Source organism: Dendrobates tinctorius, unplaced genomic scaffold, assembly GCF_039654945.1.
Source record: "Dendrobates tinctorius isolate UK_male_01 unplaced genomic scaffold, ASM3965494v1 ptg000572l, whole genome shotgun sequence".
In the NCBI taxonomy this organism is placed as follows: domain Eukaryota; kingdom Metazoa; phylum Chordata; class Amphibia; order Anura; family Dendrobatidae; genus Dendrobates; species Dendrobates tinctorius.
Genome location: NW_027362230.1, coordinates 157,770 through 180,575, shown reverse-complemented (window position 1 = coordinate 180,575; position 22,806 = coordinate 157,770). Strand labels below are relative to the sequence as shown.

At 40.3% G+C, this 22,806-nt stretch overlaps 1 protein-coding gene across 1 annotated transcript in view; it reads right to left on the bottom strand.

Moving 5' to 3' along the window:
* TM4SF20 (transmembrane 4 L six family member 20) overlaps window positions 1-22,352 on the bottom strand; it is a 43,119-nt gene extending 20,767 nt beyond the window's left edge. Inside the window, exon 1 of the mRNA XM_073565168.1 lies at window positions 22,132-22,352. Within this exon, the coding sequence (XP_073421269.1) occupies window positions 22,132-22,314 (183 nt within the window). The 5' untranslated portion in view covers window positions 22,315-22,352. The remainder of the gene's footprint in view (window positions 1-22,131) is intronic.
* Between the last annotated feature and the right edge of the window lie 454 nt (window positions 22,353-22,806).

Genomic DNA, 22,806 nt, shown 5'->3' with positions numbered 1-22,806 from the left:
TAAAGTATGTTCTTCAAACACACCTGGGTGAAGACATACATCTGTGTCTGATACATGCTGCCTGTGGATTGCGTACAAAAATGCAGGATTCCAGTATAATCTATATGACAAAATACAGAGTGATCGTTTTTAATAAATTTTAGGTAAAAATGTGAAAATCTCATAACACTCACACTGACATATTAATGCCCCAATGTCTGCTTCCCATGCTTTCTTAACTCTATCCTTATGTATCTCACCTTATACATACAGTGGGAACAGAAAGTATTCAGACCCCTTTAAATTTGTCACTCTTTGTTTCATTGCAACCATTTGGTACATTCAAGAAAAGGTCTTTTTTTCTCATTAATGTACACTCTGCACCCCATCTTGACTGAAAAAAACATAAATGTAGAGACTTTTGCAAATGTATTAAAAAAGAAAAACTGAAATATCACATGGTCATAAGTATTCAGACCGTTTGCTCATTATTGAGTAGAAGCATCCTTTTGAGCTAGTACAACCATGAGTCTTCTTCGGAATGATGCACCAAGTTTTTCACTCCTGGATTTGGGGATCCTTTGCCATTCTTCCTTGCAGATCCTCTCCAGTTCCGTCAAGTTGGATGGTGAACGTTGGTGGACAGCCATTTTCAGGTCTCTCCAGAGATGCTCAATTGGGCTTAGGTCAGGGCTCTGGTCAGGGCTTTAGTCAAGAATGGTCACAGAGTTGTTCTGAAGCCACTCCTTTGTTATTTTAGCCATGTACTTAGGGTCATTGTCTTGTTGGAAGGTGAACCTTAGGCCAAGTCTGAGGTCCAGAGCACTCTGGAAGAGGATTTCATCCAGGATATCTCTGTACTTGGCCACATTCATGTTTCCTTGAATTGCAACTGTGGCACCCTGTGTGTTTGTCGCCACAAAAGGGTTAAATATGTACTGTTTTGTATGTGTTTTGTGAGTAATGGGAGTTATGCTTTCTCTGCTAGAGACCACAACACACACACAATTAATCTCACTCCCTTTCTTGTCTGAAGCTTAGAGCTTTGCAGACATGCCCTAACTGGGAGGGGGAGGAGTTGAGAGTCGTTGTTTTTGGTAAAGAAGGTGGAGAAGATGAAGAACACTCCTGGAAGCCATGATGACATGTGCTCCCTCCAATAGTAAAGCTAAGAAGCATCAGGGAATCAGCCCCTAGGCCATCTATGCTTTCAGAGCTGGGTGGTAAGCTGAGAGACTGCGTTAGTTTATGCAACCAACAGTGCAGTGTTTTCCCCGGGAAGACAGCAGCAAACTAGGATCAGTGAAGGATTGTGCAAGAAGGAACTCGAGCTTCACACAGGATCCAAGCTGCAAGTTGCCAGTGGAGGAATACACAGTGAGTAAGGGCTATATTGGAAGTTCTAGACTCCGGAAGCCTTGGTCCCAGAAGGGATTAGAATAGCAGGAAGCTTACACCGAGTCACAGCAGAGTGAAGGATAACTCCCATTCTGCAGAGCAGACTGCAACCTGGTGAGAGTTGTAATATCTCCTCTGAACTGCACCTGACTACAGTAAATGATCAACTGACTTTCCTTGTCTCCTGCCTTATTACACCGTGCCTTCTACTTCCATCACAATCTTTGGGGGTCAGCCCTGGTTGGAGAGGGTTAAACATTTGCACTGCCATCACCATCTACTCCCCCCCAGGGATCATCTGCAGTGCCGGCTATACTACAGTCAAACACTCCAACTGGCATCATGAATCACTCCATAAACTTTATTCCCATTCAATTCTACCCCTTTTACATGACCGCCTGGGGCCACGGACCGGGTCACTGCCACTGTGACATACCCTTTTAAGACGACTGGCCCTGTACCGACTAACCCACGCCCTCTGGGGGGCGTCACAACCAACTGTCCTGTCCCTGCAGCTGTATCACGTTTCACTGTTGGGATTGTATTGGGCAGATGATGAGCAGTGCCTGGTTTTCTCCTCACATACCACTTAGAATTATCACCAAAAAGTTCTATCTTTGTCTCATCAGACCAGAGAATCTTATTTCTCATAGTCTGGGAGTCCTTCATGTGTTTTTTAGCAAACTATGCGGACTTTCATATGTCTGGCACTGAGGAGAAGCTTCCATTGTGACTCTCTGCCATAAAGGCCTGACTGGTGGAGGGTTGCAATGATAGTTGACTTTGTGGAACTTTGTCCCATCCCCCTACTACATCTGTGGAGCTCAGCCACAGTGATCTTGGGGTTCTTCTTTACCTCTCTCACCAAGATCATTCTAATACGATTGCTCAGTTTGGCTGGATGGCCAGGTCTAGGAAGACTTCTGGTGGTCCCAAACTTCTTCCATTTAAGGATTATGGAGGCCACTGTGCTCTTAGGAACCTTAAGTACAGAAGAAATTCTTATGTAACCTTGACCAGATGTGTGCCTTGCCACAATTCTGTCTCTGAGCTCCTTGGCAAGTTCCTTTGACCTCATGATTCTCATTTGGTCTGACATGCACTGTGAGCTTTGAGGTCTTATATAGACAGGTGTGTGCCTTTACCAATCAAGTCCTATCAGTTTAATTAAACATGGCTGAACTCCGATGAAGTAGAACCATCTCAAGGCGGGTCACAAGGAAATGGACAGCATGTGACTTAAATATGGGTGTCTGAGCAAAGGGTCTGAATACTTATGACCATGTGATATTTCAGTTTTTATTTTTTAATAAATTTGCAAAAATGTCTACATTTCTGCTTTTTTTCAGTCAAGATGGGGTGCAGAGTGTACATTAATGAGAAAAAAAATTAACTGTTGAATTTACCAAATGGCTGCTATGAAACAAGGAGTGAAAAATTTAAAGAGGTCTGAATACTTTCTGTACCCACTGTATCTTATAGTAATATCTTATGACAGTATCTTATGGCGTGACAATAGTTCCTTATGGCCTGTATTCCCAAAATCTGCACTAATTTTTCATCCTCCTTCTCTTAATTGTATTTTTTATTTAAAACTTTAAGAAACCAATGTAATTTAAAATCTGAAAAGTGTGCCGTACTCTCGAGCTTGAATTCTTTTTAAAATTTTCAGAACAATTGATTCCTATTCCTTTCATACAGGGCCACCATCAGGACATTAATGCCCTTACTGTTGTACTTGTATGGGACTCAGTGAGCAGAAGTAAAGAGGCGGGGCCCGGACCCAGTATGCCCCCCCTCTTTTGCTTTTGCTCACCAGTCCCCAGGGCATAATAAAGCATTGTGTGATGGATATCTCGGCACAGGCAGGCTTCCTGGAGCCCCAGTGAACGGCCATGCAGCTCCAAGGGAGTCCCTCTGCCTCTTCTGTGACGTGCTGGTAATGGCATATACATGATAAAGTCAATGTGTATTTTTCAGCATGTATGCGTGCCACTCGCCAGGGCACCAGAAGCGGAGCTGCATCTGCAGGGGATCGTGAGAGGTAAGTAATAAAATTAATTAAATGGGCTGGGGGGAGCAAATAATGATGAATTGAGGGTGTGGGATGGGGGACAGTGAATGATGATGTATTGAGGTGAAGACGTACAAATAATGATGAACTGTGAGTGAGGAACAAGTTACAGTGAATGATGATGTATTGCGGTAGGGGTAGCACAAATAATGATGATTTTGGGGTCGGGGATGGGGCAGCAAATGATGAACTGAGAGTAGGGGACAGCAAATGATAACTTGAGAGTGGGGGATAGGGAGAGCAAATACTGATGAATTGAGGTGGAAGTATAGAAAATGATAATGAATTAAGGGTAGAGGTGCAGGCAAATGATAATGAATTGAGGTTGGGGGAAGAAAATGATGATGAATTAAGGGTGTGGGTGGGAGAGAACATGACGTATTGAATTGGGTCAGAGGGCGACATGTAAATATAATGAACCAGGGGAGTGGAAGATGACTGGTAATGAATTGGAGGAAAGAGTACAGTTGCTAATTAAATTAATTTATAATTTTTTTTGGGTGGGAAAATTGGCTATTTATAGTTATTGGGGACACAGTAGCGGATTACAATTTATATTTGGAATGGTGGGTTGCATAATAACTACTTATATATTAATGGTGGGTGCACATTTCTATTCAGCTGTGCTCTGAAAGTGATGACCTAGATAACTGTGTGCTATTTTCTGCAGAGACAAGTCCTGGCTAGAAGAAGTGATGGCAGTCTGTGCTGGATAAAGAAGAAAAGCGAAGATAAGGACTCCAACTAGTAACATCACCGGTGTTTCAGTGAATTACCTGTACACAAACACTATACACTGTACACTATATACAGAGCTCCTGTGTATAATGTCACTGGTGATCACTTTACACTAACACTATATACAGAGCTTCTATATATGATGTAACTGGTGATCACTATATTACCTGCACACTTACACTATACACTGTATACTATGTACAGAGCTCCTGTGAATAATGGCACTTATGGTCATTTTAGTATTGTGTTTTTTTAATTAATGATCAGCATTGTAGTATTTGGTCACTATGTGGTGGCAATTTTTGGTCTGTTTATGGCGTGACGTATTTGTTCCTTGTATGTGGTACTATTCAGCTACTATGTGGTGGTAATGTGTGGTCTGGTCATGGTGTGGTGGTATTTGTCCCTTATATGTGGTATTATTTGGTCACTACAGTATGTGGTGGCAATATGTGGTTTGGTCATGGTGCAGCAGTATTTCTCCCTTGTACATGGTATTATTAAGTCACTTTGTGGTGTTAATATATGGTCCCGCCATGGTGTGATGATAGTTTTCCTTGTAACTGTAATTATTTGGTCACTCTGTGGTGGTGATATGTGGTCTGGTCATGGTGTGGCGGTATTTGTTCCTTGTATGTGGTATTATTCGATCACTATGTGATGGTAATATGTGGTCTGGCCATGGTGTGACGGTATTTGTCCCTAGTATGTGGTATTAATGGTCATTCTAAAAAATTTATGTGACACATTCCCTTAACCCCTTTCTGACATATGACGTACTATCCCCTCTATGTGCCCTGGGCCTTAATGCCCATGGACAGGATAGTACATCATACGCGATATCAGCCGCGCTCACGGGGGGAGCGCGGCCGGGTGTCAGCTGATTCTCACAGCTGACACTCGATACTAAGTGCCAGGAGCAGTCATGGACCACTCCCGGAACTTTAACCTCCAGAAGACTGCGATCAAACATGATTGCAGTATTCCGGGAGCAGGCAGAGGGGCTGTCAGCTGTGACAGCCCCTCTGTCTTTGGATTGGAGACTCCGTGGCATGACACAGGGTCCCGATCACTCCCATGGAAACCCTATGCGACATCCGGGTTACCAGAGCTCAGAGATTTCCTGTCATGCGCAGTGCATGTCAGGAAGTCTCTGAGGTTAGTGAGAAATTACATGCAGCGCTGATATCTTATATGGCATGCAGATCTGCATGCCATATAAGCGATCAGCCTGCACAAAATGAGTGTCCAATAGTGTAAAAGTAAGAATGAAATAAAAAAATTTTTTTTTAAATAATTGTAAAAATATTAAAAACTAGTAATAAAAAAATAATAAAATCAATATTCCATCATTAAATCAATATTTGAATAAAAAAATCTAAACAATAAAAGTAGACATATTTGGTATTGCCGTGTCCGTAACGACCCGACCTATAAAACTGTCCCACTAGTTAACCACTTTAGTGAACACCATTAAAAAAAGGGAAAAAATGCTTTATCATCATACTGCTGAAGAAAAATTGGAACAACGTGATCAAAAAGAGGGATATAAATAAACGTGATACCGCTGAAAACGTCATCTTGTCCCACAAAAAACAAGCTGCCATACAGCTCAATCACCAGAAAAATAAAAAAGTTATAGCTCTCAGAATAAAGCGATGCAAAGATAATTATTTTTTCTATAAAATAGTTTTTATTGTATAAAAGCGCGAAAGCATAAAACATTGATATATATGAGGTATTGCTGTTATCGTACTGATCTGAAGAATAAAACTGCTTTATCAATTTCACCACACATGGAATGGTATAAGCGCGCACCCCAAAAAAAAGAAATTCATGAATTGCTGGCTTTTGTTCTTTCTGCCTCCCAAAAATTGGAATAAAAAGTGATCAAAAAATGTAATGTGCCCTAAAATGGTACCAATAAAAACATCAATTCGTCCCGCAAAAAACAAGACCAAACATGACTCTGAGGGCCAAAATATAGGAAAATTATAGCTCTCAAAATGTGGTGAAGCAAAAACTATTTTTTGCAATAAAAAGCGTCTTTTAGTGTGTGACAGCTGCCAAACATAAAAACCTGCTATAAAAACCCACTATAAATAGTAAATCAAACCCCTCCTTTATCACCCCCTTAGTTAGGGAAAAATAATAAAATAAAAAAAATGTATTTAGTTTCATTTTCCCATTAGGGCTAGGGTTAGGGCAAGGGTTAGGGCTATAGTTAGGGTTAGGGTTGGGGCTAAACTTAGAGCTAGGGTTGGGGCTAAAGTTAGGGTTAGGGTTGGGGCTAAAGTTAGGGTTAGGGTTGGGGCTAAAGTTAGGATTAGGGTTTGGGTTGGGATTAGGGTTAGGGGTGTGTTAGGGTTAGGTTTGTGGTTAGGGTTATGGTTGGGATTAGGGTTAGGGGTGTGTTGGGGTTAGGGTTGGAGTTAGAATTGGGTGGTTTCCACTGTTTAGGCACATCAGGGGCTCTCCAAACGCGACATGCGTCTGATTTCAATTCCAGCCAATTCTGCGTTGAAAAAGTCAAACGGTGCTCCTTCTCTGCCGAGCTCTGCCATGCGCCCAAACAGTGGTTTACCCTCACATATGGGGTATCAGCATACTCAGGACAAATTGTGGTCCAATTTGCCTGTTACCCTTGGGAAAATAAAAAAAATGGGGACAAAAAGATCATTTTTGTGAAAAAAATAAGATTTTTTATTTTTATGGCTCTACATTATAAACTTCTGTGAAGCACTTGGGGGTTCAAAGTGCTCACCACACATCTAGATAAGTTCCTTAGGGGGTCTACTTTCCAAAATCGTGTCACTTATGGGGGGTTTCCACTGTTTAGGCACATCAGGGGCTCTCCAAACGTGACATGGCGTCCGATCCAATTCCAGTTAATTTTGCATTGAAAAGTCAAACGAGGCTCCTTCCCTTCCGAGCTCTGCCATGTGCCCAAACAGTGGTTTACCTGCATATATGGGGTGTCAGCATACTCAGGACAAATTGTACAACAACTTTTGGTTTACAATTTCTCCTGTTACCCTTGGTAAAATAAAACAAATTGGATCTGAAGTAAGTTTTTTGTGAAAAAAAGTAAATGTTCATTTTTTTTTAAACATTCCAAAAATTCCTGTGATGCACCTGAAGGGTTAATAAACTTCTTGAATGTGGTATTGAGCACCTTCAGGGGTTCAGTTTTTAGAATGGTGTCACTTTGGGGTATTTTCTATCATATAGACCCCTCAAAGTGACTTCAAATGTGATGTGGCCCCAAAAAAAAATGGTGTTGTAAAAATAAGAAATCGCTGGTCAACCTTTAACCCTTATAACTTCCTAACAAAAATTTTTTGGAAAATTGCCGTTTTTTTCACAAATAAATGCAAGTCATATCAAAGAAATTTTACCACTATCATGAAGTACAATATGTCACGAGAAAACAGTCAAAATCACCGGGATCCATGGAAGCGTCCCAGAGTTGTTACCTCATAAAGGGACAGTGGTCAGAATTGTAAAAATTGGCCCGGTCATTAATAATAATAATAAATAATAATCTTTATTTTTATATAGGGCTAACATTCCGCAGCGCTTTACAGTTTGCACACATTATCATCACTGTCCCTGATGAGGCTCACAATCTAAATTCCCTATCAGTATGTCTTTGGAATGTGGGAGGAAACCGGAGTACCTGGAGGAAACCCACGCAAACACGGGGAGAACATACAAACTTCTTGCAGATGTTGCCCTTGGTGGGATTTGAACCCAGGACTCCAGTGCTGCAAGGCTGCAGTGCTAACCACTGAGCCACCGTGCTGCAAACCACCCTTGGTGGTAAAGGGGTTAAAGAAAAATAAAGAAAAATATACCTAAAAAGAATATTGGATATTTTACCAAATATTTCCTAGGACAGAGTCGAGTAGGGCCCGACAAAAAGAGTCTATCTTGTCATGGTGGTGGCTTAAAGAATCTTTTGGCCAAAACAAAAGCTGCTGGCTATATATGTGATATGGTGTTCAATGGTAACTGTTAATGTGTGATTGGTGAAGGCTGGCGCAGAAGTGAAGTTTTTCCAAAAGTGGGCAGTGGGACTGTGAATGGTTTGGAGGGTGGAGGCGGAGCTGGAGTTGAGCCTGGGCAGGGTCTCAAGGGGGCCCAAAAATGTTGCCAGTATGCGACCCTGAAATTCCTGGTGGCAGCCCTGCTTTCATATAACTGCTCTAAGAACTTTTTTCCTTCGTTATCCAAGTTTTACACCTTATAATTTTTATTTTTGATATATTTAAATGATCCAAAATAGGGATATTTTTCAATATATAATTTGCCACCAATCTCTTTTTTGCCTTTATCCCTATATTTCCAGTTTGCCTGGTACGCACTGACCTTGGTCGTATCTATGCGTCCAGGTGATTTTTTGGCAAACAGACGCTGTGCGCACACGATTGCTGATTCCGACAGCCGACACGCAGCACTTTAACCACTAAAAAACTTCGATCGAACTTGATCGCAGCCTTTCGGGAGCAAGCTTTTGCATCTCCATGCTATACAAGAAATCAACCTGCAAAAAATGATAGTCCCATAGTGGGACAAATTCAAAAAGTAAAAAAAGTGAAAAAAAATTGTAAACATATTTAAAAAATATAGATATTTTTATGAAAAAAGAAATATACAAACAATAAAAGTACCGTAAGCATATTTGGTATGGCCACATCCATAACTACCCAACCGATAAAACTGTCCCACTAGTTAAACCCTTTAGTGAACACCATTAAAAAAAAATTAAATAAAAAACAAGGCAAAAAACAATGCTTTATCATCATACCGCCGAAACAAAAAGTTGAATAAAACACGATCAAAAAGATTAATATAAATAAATATATGGCACCACTGAAAACGTCATCTTGTCCTGCAAAAAAACAAAAAAAAATAACTTTCAGAATAAAGCAATGCAAAAATATATTTTTTTTACCAAAATAGTTTTTATTGTGAAAAAGCGCAAAAACATAAAAAAATAAATGTGCTATCCCTGTAATCGTACTGACCCGAAGAATAAAGCTGCCTTATCAATTTTACCGCAAGCGTAGCATTAAAAAAAAAATCCTGAATTGCTGTTTTTTGTTCATTCTGCCTATCAAAAATCCAAATAGAAAGTGATCAAAAAATGTAAAAAAAAGCCAGAAAATGGCACCAATAAAAACATAAAGTCGTCCCCCAAAAAACAAGCTGTCACATGACTCTGTTAGCTGAAATATGGAAAAATTATAGCTCTCAAAATATGGCAAAATATAGTTCATATTGACGTACAAACCACCTTGGGGGTAAAGGGGTTAAGTTATCCAATTTTTACACCTTATAATTTTTTTTTGCTATATTTAAATGATCCCAAATAGGGATATTTTTAAATATATAATTTGCCACCAATCGTGTTTAAGCCTTTATGCGAACAAATGTTCATTCAGCGCCCATACAGTCACACTCTGCGGCAGAGCAGGAAGACTCGATCTCCCTGCACTGCCACCCAGCCAATATGTGGCCTTTGCACAGGAAGGGAGGGCCCGGTGTTGGCACACGTCATTGCAAGTTCATCTACAGTATATCAGCTGTATGCCGAGACAGTTGAAAGCATAGATGAGAAAGGGAGCATCACGCAGCATCTCCCATCATTTCCCTTCTGCGTGTGACGTCAATGACACGGACACTGACAGCGGGCGTGATGACGTCATTATTGGCCCCCACTGTCCTTAGATGTGCGGGTACTCAGAGCAGAGGGGGAACGAGGACTGGAGGTGAGCATTGTATTTCTTTGTTTTTTTTTATGGGGATTGCAGTATACTATTTATAGTCTGCCTATGAGGAGTGTATTATACTATATAGAGTCTAACTTTAGAGTATCTAATATACTGTATAGAGGCCTATGGGGAGTGCATTATACTATATAGAGTTTGCCTATATGAGTGCATTATTCTATAGTATCTGCCTATTAGAACTGCCATTATACTATATGGAGTATGCCTATGGGGAGTGCATTACACTATATAGAGTCTGCTTATGGGGATGCATTATACTATAAAGTCTGCCTATTAAAGTGCTTTATACTATATAGAGTCTGCCTATGGGGAGTGCATTATACTAAATACAGTCTGCCTATGGGGATGCATTATACTATAAAGTCTGAATATGGAGGTGCTTTATTCTATATAGAGTCTGCCTATGGGGAGTGTATTATACTATAGAATCTGCCTATGGTGAGTGCTTTATACTATATAGTCTACCTATGGAGAGTGCATTATACTAAAGAGTCTGCCAATGGAGGTGCTTTATACTATATATAGTCTGCCTATGGGGAGTGCACTATACTATATGCAGGCATCCTTTGGGGGTGCATTATACTATATACAGTCTGCATATAGGGAGTGCATTATACTATATACAGTCTGCCTATAGGGAGTGCATTATACTATATTGAAACCTATGGGGGGGCATTATACTACATGGAGTCTGCCTATCGGGAGTGTATTATACTATATTAAGGCCTATGAGGAGTGCATTATGCTATAGAGGCCTATGGGGACTGCATTATACTATATGGAGGCCTATGGGGAGTGCATTATACTAAATAGAGACATATAGGAAGTGCATTATATAACATTGAAGACTACCTGGTGTATTATACTATATGGAAGCTATTTAGGGGGTCATCATACAGTGTGGGGATTACAGTGAGGGGGTATCATAGGAGATAATGTGGGGTCTTTGTACAATGTGGGTGTTATCACAGAATGTTGCAGCCATCAAACAGTTTGGGGGCTACAAAGGGGTCAGTATATTGTGTGGGAGGTACTATACAGTGTGGGACATTATACTATGTACAAGAGAGCACCATACTATGTAGAGAGGAGCTGCACAGGGGGGACTAGGGACAATATTAAATGTTAAGTGGGCACTTATTGTTATAGGGGAATTCAGGTTATTGTGAGTGTCAAAGAGCACACAGGAGGCAAAATGTGGGAACTTGTTTCTAGGGCACTTGCACATGGCATAAGTATTCTAGAAGGCTGTTTTACCATTTAGTGGGCACACAAAACCACCCAGCAGGTGCAGTAATAGGGGAAAATACGGCAGCAGCGGTTCAGCATTGGGGTATTAGCAGGATGAGGAGTTTGTGCAGATTGGGAATAGATGGGGACGGTGTTGGGAATGTGAGAAGTCAGGTGTGTCTTTGATGTAATCTCTGTAGTCGAGTCCTGGCTGGAAGAAATTGTTGTGTCAGTCTGGGCCAGATGGAAAAGACGGGAAAAGTGAACGATTCCATCAGAAAGATCGCCAGCTCCAAGTCACCATCAATAACTGTACTGTAATCTATTACATGTTCTGTACGACTGGTATCTGCCAGTATATGCTCACTGTAAGGCAGTAATATCACTGTCATCGGCTGAAGTTCTTCTCCACTATTAGGCTGCATCACCATAGTTGTAAGCAGGGTTACCTGGTTGTTTGGGGACCACTCAGAAGTGTCGCCCCCTCAAACCAAAACCCTAGCTATGCCTCTGCGCTAATCCAACCCCTATAGTCTTTATTGCAGGTACAAACGTCCAAGAAGAAAGAAGAAAATTCGGCACCACTGCCGCCACTATAGGTACAAACACACACCTGGGCTGCACGCCAACTACCCACAGAACGGGTGCTCAATCCAAAGAAAAACATGCATAGCTACGTTGTATGGAGAAGAACAAAAGGGACATAATTGTATTATGTGTATGTTCACATTTCTGTTCACTCTATTAAGTGGGAGTAGGTGTCGGTAACTAGAAGGTGTGTTCACACTCACTACTTCAGAACGATGAGTGCCATCCCTTTTGTTCTTCTCCATACAACGTAGCTTTATTGCAGGTACAATTACAGTGATTTGGTGGAACCAGTGGTATGGCCATTTCTCCAAAGTGTCCCAGGAGCTATTTTTCAACAACACCAGATGGACCACCACTACTGTCAGTGTTCATCCTCACTTGCTTGGCGTGCCACTCCACTCTCTGGGATATCTGGCAGAGTTTGACTGACAGTGCTGGCATAGCTATTAAATTAGTGTGAAACAAGGCTAAATAATAAGTAATAAGTGCTAGAAGTGCTAAATGGTGCAGTAACCCTCCATATACTGCTTATCAATACAAGGAGCGCAAGATAGCGGCTTATTCTTTTTATCACAATATTCCTACTACTCAAGCAGTTTCTATCTCCACCAGGTGAGAGCATAGTAATTACTTGCTTTATAACATGTGATAAGAACAAGTTTCCAGAAAGTAATAAGAACTCACACAATACTGTGGACTCTGTACCAAAAAAGCTCTGGCCATAAAAACAGGAAAAGAAATTGCTGAACGATTGTGTCTCCTTCTCTCATTCAGTATTCTGAAGGAATTAAGGAAACTAAGAAAAACAGAAACAGAGAGCAAAAGCGACAAGTTCTATAGATTCTTACAGGATGAAAACATGGCTCTTTTACAGTTTATCTGTGATCTTTATGAACTACCCAACTATTGTTTTTGTTTGCAAAGGAGCCCTTGTTAATGGACATTAAAAGAGAGTTGTATCTTTACAGGCACCATCTTTAAAAATCATCTGATCTCACCTGTCTTTGCTTTTGGCACCAGTCACATATTTATCTTGTAGCAGCAGAACTATTAAAAAATATATTATTAGAGGACAAACTACAGAGACAAAGGCCTTGGCAAATAGAATGTTTTTTTCACATTTATTTATATTTTGATGACCGCTTTAAACTCTTTATGACATGTTTACATCATACGTCGTGTTCCTGACCTTGATGCGGGCTCACAGACTGAGCATGGATCTTTCCCAGCACATGATGACTGATTTAATCTCTTATCATGTGCCTTTAACAGTCGCAGGTGGAGCGGTGCTCTGTCCACAGCTGTTAACCACTTCAATTCCCCTGTCAATTACTGACAGTGGGATTTAACATGTACTGCCAGAAGCACGTCATTTATTCTACCCATCGGCGCGCCCCTGTCATGAGATAGTGAGGCACCGATGGGTTGTCAAGACAGTCGGGGGTCTGGTGATGACCCAAGTGCCTGTCATTGTGAATCTCCTGTGAATGCCGGCTCGTGGTCGACGTTCACAGGAGACCGTGATTTCTGCTATACATAGGAGAGCTAAAGCCCCGCTATGTATCGCACAAGCGATTGTACGATTGTAGCTTCAAGTCTCCTAAGAGGACTATTAAATAAAGTAAAAAGTGAAAAAAAGATTTTAAAAATATGAAAAAAGTAAAAAACACAAAAGTTTAAATCACTCACCTTTTGCCTCATTGAAAATAAAACAATAAAAGAAAATATACATTTGGTATCGCTGTTTTCTGACATGTCTATCAAAATATAAAATAAATTAATCCGATTGGTAAACAATGTAATGAGAAACAAAATCAAAACGCCAGAATTATATTTTTTGGGCTGCCGCAACGTTACCATAAAATGTAATAAGAGGCGATCAAAACATTGTATCTACCCCAAAATGGTATCAGTAAAAATAACAGCTCAAGGCGCAAAAATGAGCCCTCAGCCAGACCCAGATAGCGGAAAATGAAAACGTTCCGGGTCTCGGAAAACGGTGAGAAAAAAAAAAAATTCACAGAAATTTCTAAATTTTCTTCAACCACTTAAATAAAAAAAAAACAAAACTATTTATGTTTGGTATCTGCATACTAACACTGACCTGGAGAATCATATCACCACGTCAGTTTTATCATATCGTGAACATGGTAAATAAAAAAAATAATTGTGGAATTGCACTTTTTTTTTGCTATTTCACCACACTTGCTTTTTTTCCCACTTTCCAGTATACTATATGGTAAAATAAATAGTGTGATTTAAAAGTACAACTTGTCCCCCCCACCCCCAAAACCAGCCTTTGTACGGTTATACTGATGGGAAAATAAAAAAGTTATGGCTCTTGTAAGAATAGTGTCATGAATTTACCAAAAACAAACGGCCCATAATACTGAAGCGTCTGATTTCCCGCCCTCCTGTACTGATTAGGAGCACTTCTGCTTCATATTAAACAGTGTAGGTTTCTTTTAGCAGTGCAGGTGTTAAACTGTTCAGATTAGAGTCTCTGAAGGTTGCCTACTTGGATGATCTTAGCTGTTCAGTGTTGGCCATTCCCCTCTGCTATATATACTTGCCTCTGGCAATCTAGATGGCCAGTGTTAGTCTTATATTGCCTGGTGTGGAGTGGAGGTGTTGGTTATTGGTACAGGTGTTTTGAGTGTTGATCTGTGACTGTTGCTTGGTGTTTTGACTGTGTGCAAATCCTCTTCCTCTCCTATTTGTTTATTTCTACTTTTCTACCCGGTGTTTCTCTCTGTTGTCTGTGAGTGCATATTTGTATGTTTGGTATTTAATTTATACTTTTACGTCCTCCCTTTCTAGTCTGGTTTGTGTATATACATACATTATTACTCCCCACTTCCCTGGGTGGGGGAGGGGGCTAGATATAGGGCTAATTCAGGAATTCAGCAAGGGACGTGGCCCTGGCATCATCACCATCAGAAGTAATCTGGGGAGCAGGGTGAGCTTAGGGACAGGGAAGGAGCCCCTGGTATCCTGATAACAAAGTTGTAACAAACGGAAAGAAAAAATGAAGACAAACAAATGGTCCAGAGGTGAAGCGGTTAAAAACAACCCGGAATGAAGCAATCCCTTTAAGCTCTGTCTCCATTGGCAAAGCCCTACGTTTCATCTGTTTACTAGCTGTAAGTGGAAATGATCAACGAGAGGTTAACTATTGTGCTCTTTGCTGAATTTCTGCCAAACTATTTGGTTCAAGAACAATCAGAAGATGCTGTACACGCATAAACAGAGGGGGATAAATTAGCTGAAGTAAAAGACTCTGGTGCACTCCTGGTCAGCCCTTATGTAGTGGTCCCCTAATTCCTAGTCCCCTCTAGATATGTCTACAAATGTCACCTGTTCCTCAGACTTTGATTTTCATACTGCTTTACTATTTGGTTCTATGGGTGTTTAGGGAAATGTGTTATCTTCCCCTGCCAGCCACAGCAACAAAGAACAGAGTATTTCACAGTCAATCTTTCCCGCTCAGAAAGCCTTCCAGTGACCCAAAGTACTCTCAAACAGGAACTTCTCTTCATTTATCATCCCCTTATTAATATGAGCTCTCTGCCATGTATTTGTCATATACAGGACCCATCAAAGGTTTGGACACACCTTTTTGTGCCATGGTTTTCCTTATTCTTATTGGAATGTGCACATTGTAGATTCAGAGTCAAGGTAGCAAAACCATAAAGAATCACATATAAAAACAAGGAGTAAAGAAACATTGGTGACACTAACTAGAATATGTGTTAAATCTTTAAAATACCACCCTTTTCCTTTCAAAAGTGGGTACTTTAACCTCTTCCTGACATGAGACGTACTATCCCGTCCATGGGACCTGGGCCCCTATGCCCATGGACGGGATAGTACGTCTTGCGCGATCAGCGGCGCTCACCACGTGGGCTGTGATTATCACAGCTGACACCCGGCACAATGTGTCAGGGGCGGTCACGGACCGCCCCGACACGTTAACCCCTTGCACACCGCGATCAAACATGATCGCGGTGTACCGGGGGTTAAAGGGAAGCATCGGCAGGGAGGGGTCTCCCTCCGTGCTTCCCTGAGCCCCCCACGGCAGCGCAATGTGCAGCGCTGCTGCGGGGGGCTCCTTTCCTCCAGGCCCCCGAATCCAAGTTGGCGACGGGGGCCTTCGGGGGCCTGAGGAAGCTGGCTTCCTCAGTGCCTGCAAAGCGCAGGCATGAGGAAGCCGTCTGCAGTGCCTGTGTCAGATCGCTGATCTGTCACAGTGATCTGTGATGTGACAGATCAGCGATCTGTCACAGGACAGTGATGTCCCACCTGGGACTATTTAATAAAGTAAAAAAAAAAAAAAAAAAAAGTGTTAAAATAATTTAAAAAAAAAAATCGCCAAATAAATTAGAAAAAAAAATAAATATTCCCCCAATAAATCCATTTTTTGGAAATAATAAAAAAAAAAACAATAAAAGTACACATATTAGGTATCGCCGCGTCCGTAATGACCCGCCCTATAAAACTGTCCCATTAGTTAACCCCTTTAGCGAACCCCTTAAAAAATAAAAATAAAAAACGAAGCAAAAAATAATGATTTATTATCATACTGCCAAACAAAAAGTGTAATAACGCGCGATCAAAAAGACGCATATAAATATCCATGGTACCGGGTTAGGGCTAGGGTTAGGGCTAGGGTTAGGGCTAGGGGTGTGTTGGGGTTAGGGTTGGAGTTATAATTGGGGGGTTTCCACTGTTTGGGCACATCAGGGGCTCTCCAAATGCAACATGGCCTCTGATCTCAATTCCAGCCAATTCTGAGTTGATAAAGTCAAATGTTGCTCCTTCCCTTCCAAGCTCTGCCATGCGCCCAAACAGTGTTTTACCCCCACATGTAGGGTATCAACCTACTCAGGACAAATTGCAAAACAATTTTTGGGGTCCAATTTCTCCTGTTACCCTTAGGAAAATAAAAAATTGGGGGCAAAAATATCATTTTTGTGGAAAAAAATGATTTTTTTATTTTCACGTCCGAGTGTTATAAACTTCTGTGAAGCACTTGGGGGTTCAAAGTGCTCACCACACATCTAGATAAGTTCCGGGGGGGGGGGTCTAGTGTCCAAAATGGGGTCACTTGTGGGAAGTTTCAATAGTTTAGGTACATCAGGGGCTCTCCAAACGCACATGACACCCGCAGACCATTCCATCAAAGTCTGCATTCCAAAACGTCACTGCTTCCCTTCCGAGCCCCAACGTGTGTCCATACAGTAGTTTTCTCTCACATATGGGGTGTCAGCGTACTCAGGCCAAATTGGACAACAACTTTTGGGGGTCCAATTTCTCCTGTTACCCTTGGGAAAATGAAAAAATTGGGGACTAATTGATCATGTTTCTGGAAAAAATACGATTTTTTTATTTTCATGCCCTGGCATTATAAAGTTCTGTGAAGCTCTTGGGGGTTCAAAGTGCTCACCTCACATCTAGATAAGTTCCTTGGGGGGTCTAGTTTACAAAATGGTGTCATTTGTGGGGGGTTTCCACTGTTTAGGTACATTAGGGGCTCTCCAAAGGCAACATGACACCCGCAGACCATTCCATCAAAGTCTGCATTCCAAAACGTCACTACTTCCCTTCCGAGCCCCGACGTGTGCCCATACAGTAGTTTTCTCCCACATATGGGGTATCAGCATACTCAGGACAAATTGGACAACAACTTTTGGGGTCCAATTTCTCCTGGTACCCTTGGGAAAATAAAAAAAATGGTGACTAAAAGATCATGTTTGTGGAAAAAATACGACTTTTTTATTTTCACGCCCGGGCATTATAAACTTCTGTGAAGCACTGGGGGGGTCAAAGTGCTCACCACACATCTAGATAAGTTCCTTAGGGGGTCTAGTTTCCAAAATGGTGTCATTTGTGGGGGGTTTCCACTGTTTTGGTACATCAGGAGTTTTCCAAACGCGACATGGTGTCCGATCTCAATTCCAGCCAAAAATGTCAAATGGTGCTGCTTCCCTTCCGAGCTCTGCCATGCGCCCAAATAGTGGTTTACCCCCACATGTGGGGTATCAGCGTACTCAGGACAAATTGCACAATAACTTTTAGGGTCCTGTTACCCTTGGAAAAATAATAATTGAGGGTGAAAAGCAGGGCTGTGGAGTCGGTAAGCCAAACCTGCGACTCCGACTCTGACTCCGACTCGTCAATTTCCCTTACACCGACTCCGACTCCACGACTCCGACTCCTACTCCCACACATATTGCTTATATTTAAGTGAAAAATTTATTGTAGTACAATGTGAACCTCAGACATTTAATCATTTTTATGATCCAATAATCAAGATGTTTAGATAGAACAGAATATATATTGGTGTACTACCCGGTTTTCATTCTTTTTGGTACAGATACGATATGGATAGACAGATATGGATAAATGGATATATAGATAGAGCAGATTTCTAATCTGCTTTTGCTATTGAAAACATTATCTATGAGCTCAAAAACCTTTCAGGTGATGCATATTTTTAAAAAGATGATCAGCTTTTGCAGCTGAAAAACGTATCCTCAAAAAACACAGGAAAAACGTTGTGTGTGAATGTAGCCTTAGATCAGGAATATAACAGCCATTTATAGGACATTTCATAACTTTCCCAAACTCCTATGAAAAAATATTCAGCACATCCTGCATTGAATTACTGTACCCAATTTATTATATATTTTAGGAGTCAGAGTCGGTCCATTTTATACCGACTCCAACTCCGACTCCGACTCCACCAAAATGAGCACCGACTCCGACTCCACGACTCCGACTCCGACTCCACAGCCCTGGTGAAAAGATCATTTTTGTGGAAAAAATATGATTTTTTAATTGTATGGCTTTATGTTATAAACTTCTGTGAAGCCCATGGGGGTTCAAAGTTCTCACCACACATCTAGATAAGTTCCTTAGGGGGTCTAGTTTCCAAAATGGTGTCATTTGTGGGGGGTTTCCACTGTTTTGGTACATCAGGGGTTTTCCAAACGCGACATGGTGTCCGATCTCAATTCCAGCCAAAAACGTCAAATGGCGCTGCTTCCCTTCCGAGCTCTGCCATGCGCCCAAATAGTGGTTTACCCCCACATGTGGGGTATCAGCGTACTCAGGACAAATTGCACAATAACTTTTAGGGTCCTGTTACCCTTGGGAAAATAAAAATTGGGGTGAAAAGATCATTTTTGTGGAAAAAATATGATTTTTTAATTGTACCGCTGTACGTTATAAACTTCTGTAAAGCCCTTGTGGGTTCAAAGTTCTCATCACATATCTAGATAAGTTCCTTGGGGGGTCTAGTCTCCAAAATGGGGTCACTTGTAGGGGGTTTCCACTGTTTAGGTACATCAGGGACTCTCCAAACGTGACATGGCGTCCAATCTGAATTCCAGCCAATTTTGCATTGAAAAAGTCAAACGGCGCTCCTTCCATTCTGAGCTCTGCCATGCACCGAAACAGTGGTTCCCCCCCACATATCAGGTATCTGCGTACTCAGGACAAATTGCACAATAACTTTTGCAGTCCAATTTCTCCTGTTACCCTTGGTAAAATAAAAAAAATTGAACCTGAAGTATTTTTTTTATGAAAAAAAGTTAGATATTCATTTTTTTTTAAAATATTCAAAAAAATTCCTGTGACGCACCTAAAGGGTTAATAAACTTCTTGAATGTGGTTTTGAGCATTTTAAGGGGTGCAGTTTTTAGAATGGTGTCACTTTTGGGTATTTTCTATCATATAGACCCCTCAAAGTGGCTTCAAATGTGATGTGGTCCTAAAAATAAAATGGTGTTGTAAAAATGAGAAATCGCTGGTCAACTTTTAACCCTTATAACTTCCTAACAAAAAAAAATTTTGGTTCCAAAATTGTGCTGATGTAAAGTAAACATGTGGGAAATGTTAGTTATCAAGTTTTTTGTGTGCCGTATCTCTGTGATTTAAGGGCATAAAAATTCAAAGTTGGAAAATTGCGAAATTTTCAAAATTTTCGCCAAATTTTCGTTTTTCTCACAAATAAACGCAAGTTATTTGAATGAAATTTTACCACTAACATGAAGTACAATATGTCACGAGAAAACAATGTCAGAATCACCAGGATCCATGGAAGCATTCCAGAGTTATGACCTCATAAAGGTACAGTGGTCAGAATTGTAAAAATTGGCCCGGTCATGAACGTGCAAACCACCCTTGGGGGTGAAGGGGTTAAGGACTCTAAAGTTTAACATATATTTAGGTTGGTTTCACACGTATTTCTTTACTCTTTGTTTCCATCTGTGTTATTTTGTGGCTTTGCTGCACATTGCGATAAGAACAAAGAAAACCATTAAATTAACAGGTGTGTCCAAACTTTTGATCAGTACTGTATTTTTTTTTTTTTTAAATTTCCAAAGGGGTGAAATGTTTCACTGCCCTCCGTTGCCTAAAATGGATATTTGTTAACTACATTTTTAGTGGCATTTGGAGAGCTAAGATTTTTGACTTCTTCAGTTTTTGTAGACAACTGTGTATACTAAAGTAGGCAGACTTGAAGCCCACATATTGACCAGTTCAGCCACAAACATTTTTGTGCATTATTTGCAAATTGTACTTTATAGTAAAGTGTGATGTTTTCAGAATGTGCTAGGTGCCCGTTTTGAGGACATTTCTCATTGTGTGGGCATCCTATCACTTTTGTGTATTTCGAATATGGAACACGTCTCAGTGATTTATTGATTTATTTTACTCATTCATATCGTGCAATTAATTCCACAGCGTAATAAAAGTAACATATTTGGTACAATTACCCAAAGTAATAACAGAATATTATAGGTAGATGGTTGAACCAGCTTAGGGGAAGGAATTTTTTTTCCCTATTGAGAAAATTGGCTTCTACTCTGTGGGTTTTCTGCCTTCCCCAGGATCAACAATGCAGAACAGCTGCACTAAAAATAGGCTGAACTAGATGGACATAAGGTCTTCCTTCAGCCTTCAAAACTATGTTATGTTACTATGTTAATAATATAACAGTATACACTATTAACAGCTAAACAGAAGAAAAATTATACAGCAGAATCGCTCTTTTTGTTCAATTCACCTTTAAAAAAAAAGTTAAATATAAGTGACCTTGGTAGCCAAAGTGATTATGTGATTTGGATCTGAATTGGATTTATCAGGTATTCTATCAGTATGATATTAGAACAGTGATCAATAGGACCTGCTGAGGTCAGTCGACGTTGAGCGGTGGCGCCACTTGCGTTTATCAATAGGATGCCAACCTCTGTGGGATGTATAGGGAGAGACAGAAATACACTATACACTTAATTATGTTTTTTGGGGGCATTTTCTGACAATCTATTTATGTGGTGAACTAATTACCTCTCTATTGAGGTTATTCTCTTTCTTAAGTATACATTTTTTTAACTAAACTATTAAAAGTTACATTTTAGAAGGTATTCTTTATGCAAGTCGCTAATTAAAAATTAAATAATTACCCTAAATTTTTGTAAGTCAAAAAGTCGCATTTACCCTTGAATTGGTATCAATAAAAACTATAGGACAAATATATAAAAATAAAAACCCTAAGCTAGCATCAAATTCTAACAATAGAAAAATAAAAAATTGATGGCTCTCAGAATATGGCCACACAATTATGTATGTTTTATATTATTTTTAGAAGTAGTAAAACTTTTGACTTGTAGAACAAATTTACTGCGGCATTTTTACCACAAGGAGAACATTGCAGAAACAAAACCCAAAAGACAATGGTGGAATTGCTGATTTTCTTGTTTGAAATCCATCCCACTTGGAATGTTTTCTCATTTTTCAGTACATTCGTTTTTATGGATACATTATAAAAAGTTAATGAAAAACTTGTATGTGTTACTGGTATTAAATATGTGTAACGGCTCCCAGGTTATAAAAAAAGGATTTTTTTTTACTAGTCTACAAGAGAGAATAAAGTAGTTTACTAAATTATTTCATAATCTTTTTTCTTGTGCTACACCAATATGTGCCAGCCAGATCAACGCCAAAAAGACAATTGTTTGGCCTCTGTCTAATGAGCCTCTCTGGACACATCTAGCTTGTATGTCAGGAACTTTCCAGGCATAAACACTTAGGAAAACAATTTGTCATGTGAACAGACCCTAAACGAAGCAATCAGCTTGAGCTAAACTCAGGCTTATATGTTTATCAATCATTTTATACCAACACCTTGCGGCAAAAATTTCGAAAGACAATGTTTTTACGACAACATTTAGCAGATAGCTGACGACCGAACGAGTGATTGTCTGATCTCTGTCTAGATAGCTTTACTCACAATGATACTTTCCGTCAACTGATACTCACAAGTAAGCCTCCGCCAATCAGTCCTGGAAGCCACCATTCATAACAAGAAATCGGACTATAGAAGAGTCTGCCATCTTCTACGTAATCGGCAACCATTGGAGTCAAGTTAAGTGCGATAGCCAACAATGCCAACACCAACAGAAAGAATCCATTGCAGGACGACCATTTTTCTGTGCAAGTCATGTTGTTAGAGAGCAAACCGGCCTATGAGTGAAAACGTAAAAGTATCAGTGCTTCATAAAGAGTAAAGTTAAAGTTTACCAGAGGAAATAAAAAATTAATAAAAATGATTAACAGGTTAAAGTCCACACAAAGGAGGAAGCAAATTACAAATGATTATTAAAATGCCTTTGTGCCATTAAGTTGTAAAAAGGTGTCTTGTTTTATTATTGTTATAGAATATTAACCCACTTTATTTATTATGATTTGCTTATGTAGCGCCAGCACTATACAGACATCATCATCGCTGTCCCCATTGGGGCTCACAATCTACACTCCTTATCTTTGGGTGGTGGGAGGAGACCAGAGAACTTAGAGGAAACCCACACAAACACGGCGAGAACATACAAACGCCTTGCAGATGTTGTACTTGGTGCAATTAGAACCCAGGATCCCAGCGCCGCAAGGCTGCAGTGCTAACCACTGAGCCACCATGCTGCTTTTTTAATTAATTTA